Here is a 14,457-nt window from a genome sequence, read left to right as displayed (position 1 = left end):
GGTGGGACTAACTTGGTTTTTTAAAAACATATATATAATTTATCACCGATTATCCAAATAACAAGTGCATATTGCTCCATTGAGTACTGGACACTTCTACAAAGTGAATGGGTGAAAAGGAGTGAAGTTACTTACTTCAGTAAATCTTTGATATCTGCCCTTATCTAATGCACTGCCTGATCTTCCAGACAATCTCTATGCATTTTTATTAAACATTCCACTACCACAAAACAGTGTCCTGCCATTCATTTATACTCACAGTGAACAGCAAGTAAGAAAATGGAAACAGACAAAATCACAAGGAAATCCTTGAAACCCATCATTAATTTTACAGTACCACGGAGAGAACATTCTTCCCTGCTTTGCAGAACATTTGTGCAAACGGCCTCCCAAAATCACTTCCTTTGCCAGCAGGACACCGCTGACAATCATCCCTAGAAATTGTTCGAAGAAGGTATGTGTATTTTTAGCTACACTATATCCAGCAGCTGGAATGCTAGCATGTGACATTGCAACCTGTGTTCAATAATTTGTGCCCTAGAACAGTTGGTCATGGACCCAGCAAGAAAGGAGGCAGCCCAACACTTAATTCTAAGTGGTACCCAAGACCTGTGTAAGACACAAATGTTGAATTGATTGGACGTTGCCACTGAATATGAAGACATAGTATTGAGAACCTAAAACACTTTACTATTGTCAGATTAAATTAAGAATATCGAACAAATGAAGTTGCAAGTTCGCCACTTGTAGACTGAAACCTACAGCTGTAGAAATATTTCTCAAGATAAGTTTTTTTTATGGGTGCTTACAGAGAGGACATTAATACTGCAAATGTGTTGTCACCAACAGTTTTATTTATTTATTTATCAGATTTTCTACAGAAGGGGGGAAATTAGATTAAGGGGAGGGGGCAGGGCCAGTTTAGAGGCCCTAAGCAATTGATTTTGGTGCCCCCATATATATCTAATTCAAAAGTAAGCAATAATAAACTGTAAAATGAAAGTATTTTTCAGAATGAAACAAAATCTAAAGATTGATTTTTTTTTTGTATACTTCCACTTTGTATTTTTTAAAAATCTACATTTTCTAATTGCAAAACTAATCTTACATAACACATAAGCTTCTATACTTAGTAGAGATAAGGCATCCAGCCTCAACTCTCACTTCTTGCCTTTGTCTTTCTAATGATGGTAGTTAGACAAAAGCCAGAGCTGAGAGTTGAGGGAGGGGCCCCCACCAATTTGCTGTATGACACAGTTATCTTAGATAGAGGGGCATTACCTCACCGGAAAGCTAGCCTGGATCTTCCAAGAACTGAATCTGTGCTGGATCCAGTTATTAGAAGGGGGCTCGGGCGCACAACCCACCCCCCACAACAATACTATTAAGAAAACAATCTATTTAATGCAAAAGATGTGCCATCTTCTGTCTTCAACCACAAACCCAGACACACTGCGGACCACCTGAATAACGCTTGTGGACCACTGGTGGTTCATGTTCCAGTGTTTGGGAACTCTTGGCTGAGAAAACAACTGAGATGTCTTCCTGCTTTCTGTTGTCAGTGTGAAGTCTACACCTTTGCTAGACTTGGGAAAATGTGACTGACCTGACCCTCTCCAAGGATCAGCATGACAGAAGGGAGTTCTTAATTGCTATAAAAATTAGCTTTTCATTAGTATTCTGCATTGCATTCTACATACTAGCTACACCTTCTCACATAACCTCATCTCCTAATGCCAAAATACTATCTCTCATGGTTACTAAGCAGAGAGGGAACTGCACTTTGCACATGTCCAGAGACCCTCTTTTCTCGCTGGAATCTGTTATGACTCCGAACTCTCCCATGTTATTCCCTATTGCATGATCCGACCCAGAGTCAAATCTCCACTGAAGATGGAGGAAGAGCTTAAATGCCAGAGAAGGATCTCAAATCTTCCCGCCCTTCGCTCTTGAGGGCTGGCTGAGAAAGTTGGGTGGTGGAAAGCAGCGAGCGAAAAACTCCGGAAACAACGCAGAGGCGGAAGAAGGCAGCGAAGCAATAAAGCGTTGAGCGGCGAACGCCTTCCTCGAGCGCTATACGCAGCCAAGTGCGTCCCGCCCCCTTTAGGCTCTAATGTACACCAGCCAATGAGCGGGCGGCTGTCGGCAGTTGGGCGGAGTTCTCCCTGGAGAAAAGACAAGAAGAAGGGGTAGAGCGTCTTTTCCAACCCTGCAGTGGGAAGGGGGCGAATATACGGATTTCCGCATCCGGGGTCATGAGGGTAATTTTTTTTTTTATTTAAGGGAGGTTGGGGGGAAAGGGGCAACTGACGCTATTCCATCTCATTAGCAACAAGCGAGCACTCCCCTCCGCCGGTATTTGTGTTCCTCGTCGTTTTACTTCATTCCGCCTCTTTCCTAATGCGGCGTCTTGTGAGGGAAACGGACCCATAACTGTAAGTTGCAAGCGCCCGCCTTCGCTTCTCGCGCGTTTTCCTCCGCCCCTCCCCGCGTTGCGCGTGCGCACCGGCGACCTGAGCGCGCGGCGGCTGGTTCTGCCGGCTGCTCTGCTCCTCCCGTGCGCTCGCGCCGACTCCCCTCAGTGAACTGGCCGCGAGCCTTTTCGGTTACAGCCCGCCAAGCCCCCCCCCCCCGAAGCCCGTGACGGGCGGCGGGGTATGCCCTTCCCTCGACCACCCCATCTGAATCCATTATCAAATGCTGTGAAAAACGTGTATAAACTGTTGTCAACGGGCTCCAAGAGAGGTTCTTTTCTTTAGCCAGTTGGCAGCCCGAAAGCTTCTGCCCCTCAGCTCACACAGAAGCAGCAGAGGAGCGGCGGGTGGCGCCTTGCTTGCTAAACTTGAATAGGTTGCACTCACGGAAGACCAGTGTTTCTATATACGGCCCTTGCAGGTTCTTCCAAGGCAAGCTAGAGCTGCCATAGGAGGGCTGCGAAAAGCGGGGTTTGAATGTTTTCTCGAAGTGAGTTTAGAAGCACCCCAACATATAACTGAACCAGGATTGCAAGGGCAATTTGTTATTATCTCGTGTGCTGCTTCCTAAACCACACATAAATACAGTGGTACCTCGGGTTAAGTACTTAATTCGTTCTGGAGGTCCGTTCTAAATCTGAAACTGTTCTTAAACTGAAGCACCACTTTAGCTAATGGGGCCTCCCACTGCCGCCACGCCACCAGAGCACGATTTCTGTTCTCATCCTGAAGCAAAGTTCTTAACCCGAGGTACTATTTCTGGGTTAGCGGAGTCTGTAACCTGAAGCGTATGTAACCTGAAGTGTATGTAACCCGAGGTACCACTGTATTTGTATCCACTCTAAGCCATATTTTCAGTCAGAAAGTCTTCAGAAACATATTACCTAAAGTTTTGGGTACTTTAGAACGTTTGATGCTGACTTAAAGCATGTGTTGGATGTTGCTGGTCCAATTAAAAAAGCATTCATGTAGGTGGGTGTAGAATTCCTATGCCTCTTAAAACTTGATAGCCAAATATATAATAAGTTCTAATTTAATCTTTTCCTCCTAATATTTTGCTAGTGGCAAAGAGTAATCACTTTTAATCAATGACTGCATCAAGACAAGCGGCTATGTTCCGCCTACCACCTCTTCCAACAATTGGAGAAATTATTAAACTGTTTAAGCTCAAAGCTGAAAAGCAGCTGTCTCAGAACTTTCTTCTGGATCTGAGACTTACAGGTAAGCAGTCTGTGTCATCTTTCAATTTTCATACATATACTACTTTGTGGTTTTCTACATTTTTAAAAAGCTGTGTTTAAATAGATTATATTTGTATGTTTATTTAAATTGAATGCACTATGTTTAAATTATTCAAACATGGATTAACAGTTTAAGCATTCTATTGTTTTGTTAGAAAAAGGACCTATTGAGTTTAATGGGACTTACTCCCAGGTAAGTGAGTGCACAATTAAAACCCAGATATGGCATGATTCATGAAAATATTCCATATAGGCAATTCCACCGCAATTGCTCGCTCAAAACTCCCAACTCTTCACAGGCCTCTCCAAGGTCAGTGCAAAGGCTCCTGGAATTGCACTTGTTAAGGCTCGTTGGGTCACTAGATGCTATTTTTGCACAGTTTTTGTGCTCTTTTGGGGCCATTTTTGCACTTTTTTTTTTTGCCACTTCCAGGTTCGTGATGATGTATGTAGTCACGGTTGTGCATGCCTTGAACGCACATAAATGGGGAATTGCCTATACTCCAGGCCTTAATTATGTAATGTCTACAGTTTAGAATACTTCAGTATGGTAGCATAGGTCTATAGCGTGTTCTGATGATATAAATTAATGGATAAAGTTATGTTATGCGGAGCCAGGTTATCACCCAAACTGAAACATAAACAATGTGCCCCGTACTGAAACCACCAGTGAGAGTGATGATTCTCTTATTTAATTTCACAGTGACCCAGTGAGGTAGACCATGTGAAGAGAGTTCATGTGTGGCGATGTAATTCCTGTGAACCAAATGCCACGTGTTTAACCAGTTCGCTAGACCATTCTCCCTGATAGCTTTGCACTGTCTTATTCTTCTTTGGTGATCACTCGTAGCCGAGTCAGATTGTCTTCCATAAACACAGTTTTAACAATGAGTCCGTAAGTGACTGTGGAGGCCAATTCTGGATCCACACGTCCTTCCACAGTGGGGACATTGGTTTCTGGGCGGGAGCTGATCATGGTGTGGATTTACCAAGCGTGCCTTCCTCCTAGCACGTTTCTCTTTGCGTCCTGAGTTTGAGTGTCTTCAAAACCCACAACACCTTTGGTAAAAGCTGTTCTCCAACTGGAGCGCTTGCAGGCAGCACAGCTATGTGGCATAGGTTTGACTGTTGGACTTGTTAAACATATGACATATGTTACATACAAATGCACTTCCAGTCACTATATCTGGGAGAGAACAGATGTGCATTTGTGAAGATCTGGTGTGAGAGAGATTGAATGCAGGGTAATCAGTTTTGTTACTTTCTTGGCAGTCATTTTGTGAATAGACAGGCTCACCTACAGCAGCCATTTTGCATTATTGTCTGAGGGCCCAGAAAGATTAGTTCTTGCCAAGTTCTAGCGATTTGAACAGAGAAGTTGGAGAGGTGGGAAGTTTTTTTATGTGAATAGCCAGTAAATAACCTAAATTTCATTAACAATTGCACAGTGATTTTTTAATATGAAAAAAAGTAGATGTAAAGTGGCCCAGTTCTTTCTGGTTAGCAGGATCTGCTAATCAAACAAATCTGGTGCCATTGTCATGCCAGGGTAGGATTAGGAATGAAGTGACAACTGAATCAAAGTACGGTGATTCTTGAAACTAAGTCTGTCAGATGAATCACTAAATGAGAGAGAGCATGGAGGAAAGAAGAAAATTACATAGTACAATCTGACAAAGTTTTAAGCAGAGGTAAGCCTTTTTGAACCTAGAAGGCCATATTTGTTCATTTGCAGACAGTTTTGCTGGTAATTGTTTTTCTTTTTTAAAAAAGCTTGCAAACCAAAGTCATAGTTAATGAGAAAATGTTTGCAAACTGTAACAAAATTTATTACTTTTACAGTTCAAGCATATTATATGTTTATGCTGATGGAATCTACACACAAACTTCATCAGATCCCTTAGACCTATCCAATTACCGCCCAGTTTCAAATCTTCCATACCTGGGTAAGGTAACTGAGAGAGTGGTTGCTGAACAGCTTGGTAGGTTTCTGGAGGAAACATCGGCATTAGATCCATTTCAGTCTGATTTCCGTCCTGGTTTTGGGACGGAGACGGCTCTGGTTGCCCTAACAGATGATCTCCGTAGACAACTGGATCGAGGCGGGTCAGGACTGCTGATCCTTTTAGATTTGTCAGCAGCCTTTGACATGGTCGATCATGATCTTCTGGACCACCGCCTCGCAGACGTGGGGATACAGGGCATAGCTCGTAACTGGTTGTGCTCTTTTATCTCTGGTCGGGGACAGAGGGTGGCACTAGGGAGGGAAATGTCGTTGCGCCACTCCTTGGTGTGTGGAGTGCCGCCGGGCGCAATTCTCTCCCCGATGCTTTTTAATATCTTTATGCACCCCCTTGCCCGGAGCTTTGGGCTGGGCTGTCACCAATATGCTGATGACACTCAGCTCTATCTGCTGATGGATGGCCACACCGACTCAGCCCTGAACACACTGACCAGATGCTTGGAAGCTGTGGCTGGATGGTTTCGTGGGAGCCGATTGAAACTAAATCCTTCAAAGACAGAGGTCCTATGGTTAGGTCAGGATGGCATGGGGATGAGGGACCAACTCCCTTCTCTTGCGGGGGCCCAATTAGTGCCATCGCCTTCTGTTAAGAGTTTGGGTGTAATCCTTGACGCCTCCCTTTCCATGGAGGCGCAAGTTACAGCAACAGCCTAGGCGACATTTTTCCACCTTCGCCGCATCAAGCAGTTGGTCCTTTACCTTTCCTGCCCCAACCTGGCCACAGTGATCCATGCGACGGTCATCTCCAGGCTTGACTACTGTAATTCGCTCTACGCGGGGCTGCCCTTGAAGCTGTCCCAGAAACTCCAGCGGGTACAGAATGCTGCAGTGAGGCTCCTCACGGGGTCTCTGCCATGGGAGCATATTCACCCAGTGCTTTTCCAGCTACACTGGCTCCCGGTGGAGTACAGGGTCAGATTTAAGGTGCTGCTTTTGACCTTTAAAGCCCTTCACGGCCTAGGACCCTCGTACCTACGGGACCGCCTCTCCTGGTATGCCCCACGGAGAGCCTCAAGGTCCATAAATAACAACACCCTAGTGGTCCCAGGCCCTAAGGAAGTTAGATTGGCTTCAACCAGAGCCAGGGCCTTTTCAACTCTGGCTCCGGCCTGGTGGAACGCTCTGCCTCATGAGACCAGGGCCCTACAGGATCTGATTTCTTTCCGCAGGGCCTGTAAGACAGAGTTGTTCCGCCTGGCCTTTGGCTTGGAGCCAATTTGATTCCCTCCCTCCCTCTCTTTCTTTTTTCTTTTCCTTCTCCTGCGATGAGGCTACATTTTAATATTTTAATGTTCCATTATTTTAATGTATTTTATTTTTGTTTTTAAGTTGTAATCATTCATCTTGATTTTATTATTGCTTGTAAGCCGCTCTGAGCCCGGCCTTGGCTGGGGAGGGCGGGGTATAAATAAAAAAGTATTATTATTATTTTTATATAAAACACGCTGTGAAAATGCTTTTTTAAAAAACGTTTTGAAAAATGCAGTGCTTTTTCTCAGAAAAAAAATGTTTAGGCGTACTCTCATTTCCTTACTCATATTGAAATACTGGCCCTCAATGAGGCCAAACTTAGATTCACAAAATGTTTAGGGGTATGTGTACTCCTGCATCCCCCCAGAAAAAAAGCACTGGAAAAATGTACTGAATTTGCCGTAGCTCACCTTCACCATCTAGTGTCACATTCGTATTTGCACTTTACAACACACTTAAAACGTTTTATTTGCAGCTGTATAGCCGAGTCCTCAATATGTCCGTTTGAGTTCAGTGGAACTTATACCCAGGTAAACATGTATAGGCTACGGAGTGTATGCCCTAACTTTCATACTCTGTATGAAAGAGGAACTTCTAATACAGTTAAAATAAGTTTTGTAGTTAAACTTATATACTAAAGACCAAGTACATACATCTTGTGATAGATGTCTTAGTCCAATTTATATCCAATTTAATTAACTTGATGATGCAATCATTTATTTCCATTCTTAAATGAACTCCGGGAATGGATCTTTGAAAAAGACGCCTTTTTGGACTCCACAAAGATAAAAAACTCTGGGTTTTCCTACTGGTTTCCCCGAGTAAAAGCAGTCAAAATCTGTGCCAACTACTTGGTGGAGATCACTGATCCCACCCTTCGGAGAGCTTTCACTATGGCACGGTTTCAAACACTGCCAACTGCATATCTGACCGGTAGATTCACAAAAACCCCAGTAGAACATCGTTTATGCCCTTGCCTTATGAAAATTAAAGAGGATCTTACACATTACCTCCTCTATTGCCCCATCTACTCGGGCTTTAGAGACGCATTGCTGCAAATTATACCCAACTCTATAACCAATCCTGAAGATAGAGTAAAATTTTTGTTAGTTGATGCAAACCCACGTATTACCCATGTGGTAGCGGTTTTTGTGATGAAGGCCATGAAAGCCAGGGAAAGATTTATGGATGACAATGTAAAGACCCCTTCATCGTCTGTTTAACTCGTTGCTTGTTTTCCCTCTCTTTCTATTTTGTGGGATGAAGGTTTTGTTGGCGTAGTATGTAATGAATTTTAATATTTTTTAACTATTGTTGTGTTGATGTTTGTGTACAGGCATGGTCCTCACAATAAACGGATTTGATTTGATTTGATTTGAAATGAACTCATTGAACCGCTTTTCTTAATGAGCTCTGTGCATTGAGGATGAACTAATTTGTGTGTCCTTTCTTGCAGATAAGATAGTGAGAAAAGCTGGTAGTCTGAAAGATGCGCATGTGTGCGAGGTAGGCCCTGGGCCAGGAGGAATCACAAGATCTATTTTGAATGCTGGTGTTGCAGAAGTCCTGTTAATTGAGAAAGATCCTCGTTTTATTCCAGGGCTTCAGGTATCCAAATGTTTCACAAGACTTTTGATAGTAATTTTCCAATTTTAGCTGTTTTAAACGTTGAATATCCTATTTTAAAAGTTGGATATCCTATTAAGTCTGTGCCAAATAACATTTCAGTTGTTTTGCCACAGTCCTGTTTATTCAGCAGGTAGTTAGTTTTTTAAGTGTATTCTCTTTCCAGTAAATATGATCTGAGTCTCACCCTTAATCACGAATATTGAGGCCTTTATCTGTCCCATGTTCGTGCTTTGATATAAAGATACACACAGGAAGGTGATGGATGGAAGATGAAGACCCCTACGTGAGGGGCAGGGTCGAGAGGATCTCCCAGGGTGGGAGGTTGGGGGAAGAGCGGGAAGGTCCCTGGTGAGAGCTGAGAGGGTTCACTCTTCTGTGTGTGGAATAAGGGTTAAGATATATTTGTGATAGAGGACTTTGTAGTCTCTGTCTCTTCTTCTTTCTATACTTTATTCCCCCCCCCCCTTCCTTCTCTTATTCTTGCTTTTTTTTCCTTTGAAAAATCACAGATGTTGTCTGATGCAGCTCCAGGAAAAGTTCGTATTGTTCATGGAGACATTTTAACGTATAATAAATTAGGCAAAGCTTTTCCAGAACACCTTATGAAGAACTGGGAAGATGGTTAGTATGCTAGAACTACAGTGATTCAGAATACTGTTTTTTAAAAAAGATTTCTGTAATCAAAATGGCTAGCTGCTTATTGGATGAATGGAACATTCAGTGGTCTGTATATTTTCGGTTATCTGTGAGTTCTAGGAGACTGGTATACTCGTCTCAACATTATGCTTCCTCAAAGCAATTGTGGATATTGTTTCTTCTTGGTGAATACCTTGTGAAGCAGTCATTTTTCTACACATGTTCTTCTGACAGTGTATAGATGCAATTTCAAGGTATTTACCAGTTTCTGACACTTGGTTTCACTCTTGTTTAGAAGTTTGGTGTTTCCTTTATAGCTGTTTAATTCTTGCTGAGAGGAAATGGAAAACAACAACAAACAAACCTATGGTCATGTAAAGCATACTCAAACGAGACATAACCGGCTGTGTTCTTAGATAAATAAGGTATACTATTCATAGTATCAAATTATAAATTTCAACGGAAGTAACTCATAAAGTTCAACAAACGTCAAGTCCTCATCGGAATGAGATGCTTCTCATTCTTACTTTGATAGGTCTGAGAGTATGACCTACATACAACAATCCACAGGGACATCTAATCACGTAAATTACACGTGGATTAGTACATGTGGCAAATGCCTGTGCATGATTAGATGTCCCTGTGGATAAGTAAGAATATCAGAACACCAATCTAGGATCAGGAACAATGTAATAAATGCTTCTTTAGTGCAACATTTTATTGAAGCATCTCATTCCAATGAGGACTTGACATTTTTTGTAATTTGGACGTATTCAGGTCCTGCAGAACGAGCTAAAAAAAATCCTTATGCAGAAAGAAACTTGGTTTATTTTCTTATTCAATTCCTTACATCCCTCAGGTCTGAATACTGAAATTGATTATAGTTTTTTTTTGTGTGAATTTGTACTAATGTTTACATGTAGCATGGACTAAGTTTGTTTCCAAGTGGTTTATTTTGAGCACTTAATTGTGCATCTGTGGATTGCCATTACTTTAGATCCAAAAATTGTTTACATTTATGTATGAGTTTGTATTAATGTTTACATGTATATCATCTGAACATGGATTAAGTTTGGTTTTACTTTTGCTGTGCCATATGGGTCACTTTAAGAAAGATATTTTGTATCTGTGGATTGCCAACACCTGTAATGCAATCAATTTTATGCTTGTCCATATAACCCTACTTTGTAACAGTTGCTACTTACCGCAGCTACTGTTATTCCATAAGATCCACTGTCCTGTAATGTCACATATGGTATGTACAGTTGTTTATGGTTTTATATTATTTTTGCTGTAAAATGTGTGAGATCATGATCTTGTATTTATTTGCATTATTTAGAGCTTTAAGTACTGATGAAGCCCAGGACAGTGAAACAAGGCCAATATTCTGGAAATCCTTGTCTAGACTCTGTGTAAGGATTTTGTGGAACTGTAGCAACCTTTTATGTGGATTTTTTGGACTTTACGAACAGACAGATGGAATAGTCACCATTACACGGATGGACCTTATGCATGAACTGACTAAAGAATGATCTGATCCACCAGGTCTTCTGCTTTGTTCATTTATTGAACTTTATGAGTTACTTCCGTTGAAATTTATAATTTGATACTATGAATAGTATACCTTATTTATCTAAGAACACAGCCGGTTACATCTCGTAGGTTTAGAGAGGAAATGGAAGACATTGATGATAGGAAGACTTCTTCCCCCGTCCTATCCTATCATTCCCAGACTGCCATTTTAAACTTGTCTCAAATTCCTGATCTGCAGGTCTTCTCCCACTGTGGTTCAGATAATTCACTTTCCACCCTGCTATCAAATATTTTTAGCTGTTAGTGATTGCAGTTTTAGTGGCATATGCAGATATTAAAAAAACTAGTAATTGATTGAACATTTGTGTCTTTTTAACTTGAGAAGCTACTAAAGGAAGGGACAGGGCATTCTCATTATGAAAAATAAACTGAACCTTCCTACTACCCTAACTTTTGGCAGAAACCTCAGCCAATAAGAAAAAATTACAGGAAAAAAAAGATTTTGGAGATCTGTTGCACATTTTTTAACATTCACCTGAATAAAATGTGTACTTTAAAAACAACAACATACAAACAAAATGTATGGGACCCTCAGAATTTTTTCTGGGCCTAACCCAAGCAAGTTGTGACAGGCCCTTTCCAATAGATTTTTTAAACTTTCTTTTGTATTTATTTTGGTTGGTTACATATACCTTGACAAGGCTTCATCAGTATGATGTGTGAATCTTTCAGCAAACATAGCACTAAACTAGACATGACACTAAATGTCTCGTCAGGCATGATAAAATATTCAGGTGGTAATGAATAGTTTGTATTCTCTATAGTAAAAATATGGTTGCTGGATGTATCTGCCTACCAATTGGCAGACTTAATCTATTTTGGAGGGGGTCATATGTCTGCAAATGTCATCTCCTTATATGAAAAAGGGGAAATACATTGCTATTTTTAGTAATTTGGAGGCGGGGAGAAACAGGTTCATTTTTAACAGATCTAATTAATGGTCCCAGATAATGGAAATGCACAGAGCAAAGGAAGCCCAAAGGAAGGTTGCTTCCCATAGATGCAGAGATATGTCAAATCTTGTGGCAAATTCCCACCCGTAGTGAAAATGTGTTTCATTCTTACATAAATATCAATTAATCACATAGAGATATGAAAAAATGTTTTCTTTCACACTTTCTTATAGATCCACCAGACATACATATTATAGGAAATCTACCTTTTAGTGTTTCAACTCCCCTAATAATCAAGTGGCTTGAGAATATATCAAAGAGAGATGGACCTTTTAGATATGGTAGAACACAGATGACATTGACCTTTCAGAAGGAAGTTGGGGAGGTAAGTTTGCTTCTTACTTCCTTATAAATTATTAAACCAGAAACAGATCTAATATGTAAATTAAGAAATGTCTTAGTTGTATTTTGCTTCTGGTTTTTTTTTTGAGACATTTAATATCTCAAAATATCTCAGCAAGGCTTTTACCGGCCATGGGCTGGATCACTCCTGCGGAGATCGTCCGTGGGCCAGACCGGCGCAGCGCAGTGCCGGAAATGGCATCTGCGCATGTCCACAGTATTGGAAATCGCTTCTGCGCATGCCCAGACACCAAAAATCGCACCTGCGCAGAAGCGATTTCCAGTATCTGCACATGCGCAGACGCGATTTCTGGCGCTGCTCAGCAAGTCCCTGCGCTGTGCTGGTTTAGCTTCGTTCAGGGATGGCTCGTGGGCCGGTAAAATGGTCTTCGTGGGCTGCATCTGGCCCATGGGCCGCATGTTGCTGACCCCTGCTGTACATCTTAGTGTGTTGCTCTTTCAATCTTCAAGATTTGTAGGGAAAAACTTTTTGTAACAAAAATTATATTGCATGCTGTGCTAATATAAAAGTTAGACTAAATTCTTCCTAGTGCAAGAGGTATTATTTTGAAGTTCCTTAGTTCTGGCTTTTCGTTTTACTGAATTCATTCTTAGGATGAAAACACAGTAGTGGAACCCTTACCACTTTCATCCACAACCATTCCAAGGGGAATCCATTTCTTCTTCTTCTTCCTAAATAAAAATAAACAAAATAAATAAATAGCTTAGTACTACTAGTATTACTACTACTACTAGCTTCATAAGCAAGTTCTGACAAAAACTAGGGACATCTGTCAAAGTAACTGACTTAGACTATGCATATCAGAGTCCAACAGAACGATCCTACCCATGAGTCCCCCAGGCTATTTGAGCACAGTGCTATGTGCTGTTTTTTTGTCGGGGGGGGGGGGGCTTGCATTAACAATACATTTGTGCCAGCATAATCAAAACACTTGTAATAAACTTCCAGAGTAGGGACAAAAAATGGGTGAATCTAGTATATGGCAAGAGATCAGGGTTTCTTTTTGTGGGGAAAGAGCAAGAGTTGGGTGGAAACTTGGGACCAACACTGTGCCTGTTTAGTATGTAAATCCATACATAATAGGTTCTGCCTTTGTAAGTCACCTGTGGCAGATATGGTGCACCTCTTATGGACGTATGTGGCAATAATTCCATTTTGGAAAGAGTATGTGGTGGTGGACCCTTGTGCTTCCTGTTGTGGGTTCTGTTCTTCCTTGGGACTGTGGTCCCCTCCTTTGCAAAAGGCTTGTTCCCCTCACACTAGCAGCAAAATAACTCTCCTGCAGTATTCTTACAGACTTGAACCCTTCTTCTGGTGATCCCATGGGTTCTTCATGCATACCTCCTATGCACTGAGCTATAAAAGTAACTAAATGTTGTGACTGGAATTACACTCCTAACTCTGTTTTCTGACTTCAAGATTGGTTGCCCAAAATTTGGTTGATGGCAGAGCTTGCTCACCATTTTAGGAGGGCAACTCTGCAAGTACAAATTCTCTAAATTAAGGCATATCTAAGCTAAATTGTTGATTGGTTCTCTTCTCCAGAAATTTATAAGATAGCCAAGTCTTGACAGGGTTGTGCTCCTCCCAAAGGAGCTGGTACATTGTTTAGGGATACTTCTTGATCCATCATTGTCTTTTGACGCCCAGGTGGTGTTAGTGGCAAGGAGTGCCTATTTCTAGCTGCAGCTCATTCACAAGCTACAACCACTCCAGGACCAGAATAACTTTGCCGCAGTAATCCATCCTCTGTTAACCTTTCAACTAGATTACTGTAATGCACTCTTTTGAAGCTATCTTTCAACATGGTCTGGAAGCAGAAACTTTCAGTATGGCCACCAGAATTTTTATTAGTACAATGTACTAGGAGAACGTATCTCCAGTTCTGCAGAATCTGCACTACCAACCCCAGTTCAAAATGTTGTTAACTTATAAAGTTCTAAACCACTTGGCATCCAAATACTTGAGCAAGTTCCTCTCCCTATATGATCTTGCTGGAGCCTTAAGAAATGCAGTGAAGACTCTTTGTACCACCAGTGAAAGCTGCCCAGTGTAGTGACACTGAATGAGCTAATTTCTGTAGTGGCACCTTGTCTGTGGCACTTCCTCCCCTTGGAAGTGTGTATGCTACCAGCACCTTGAAGTCACTGTTTCAGTCATATTTGGTATTGAAGATGGCCTTTTATATATTGCATCTTACATAGTGCAATTTATGAATGTTGAATATCAGTTCCTAATGTTATTGCCATGATATAAGGATCATCATCGGCACCAACCTCTTAAGATGCTGCAG

General features: G+C 41.5%; 1 protein-coding gene across 3 annotated transcripts in view; it reads left to right on the top strand.

Moving 5' to 3' along the window:
• The first annotated feature begins 3,517 nt into the window (after positions 1-3,517).
• Positions 3,518-14,457, top strand: part of TFB1M (transcription factor B1, mitochondrial) — a 33,326-nt gene continuing 22,386 nt past the window's right edge. For all 3 annotated transcript variants that reach the window (XM_080998419.1, XM_080998418.1, XM_080998417.1), the window contains exons 1-4: positions 3,518-3,695; positions 8,446-8,597; positions 9,128-9,239; positions 11,974-12,125. In XM_080998419.1, coding sequence (XP_080854545.1) covers positions 3,563-3,695; positions 8,446-8,597; positions 9,128-9,239; positions 11,974-12,125 — 549 coding nt within the window. In that variant the 5' untranslated portion in view covers positions 3,518-3,562. The remainder of the gene's footprint in view (positions 3,696-8,445; positions 8,598-9,127; positions 9,240-11,973; positions 12,126-14,457) is intronic.

Source organism: Podarcis pityusensis (assembly GCF_964106645.2).
Source record: "Podarcis pityusensis genome assembly, chromosome: 3".
NCBI lineage: Eukaryota > Metazoa > Chordata > Lepidosauria > Squamata > Lacertidae > Podarcis > Podarcis pityusensis.
The sequence above is the reverse complement of the archived record's forward strand: the minus strand, read 5'-3'. Positions and strand labels throughout refer to the sequence as shown.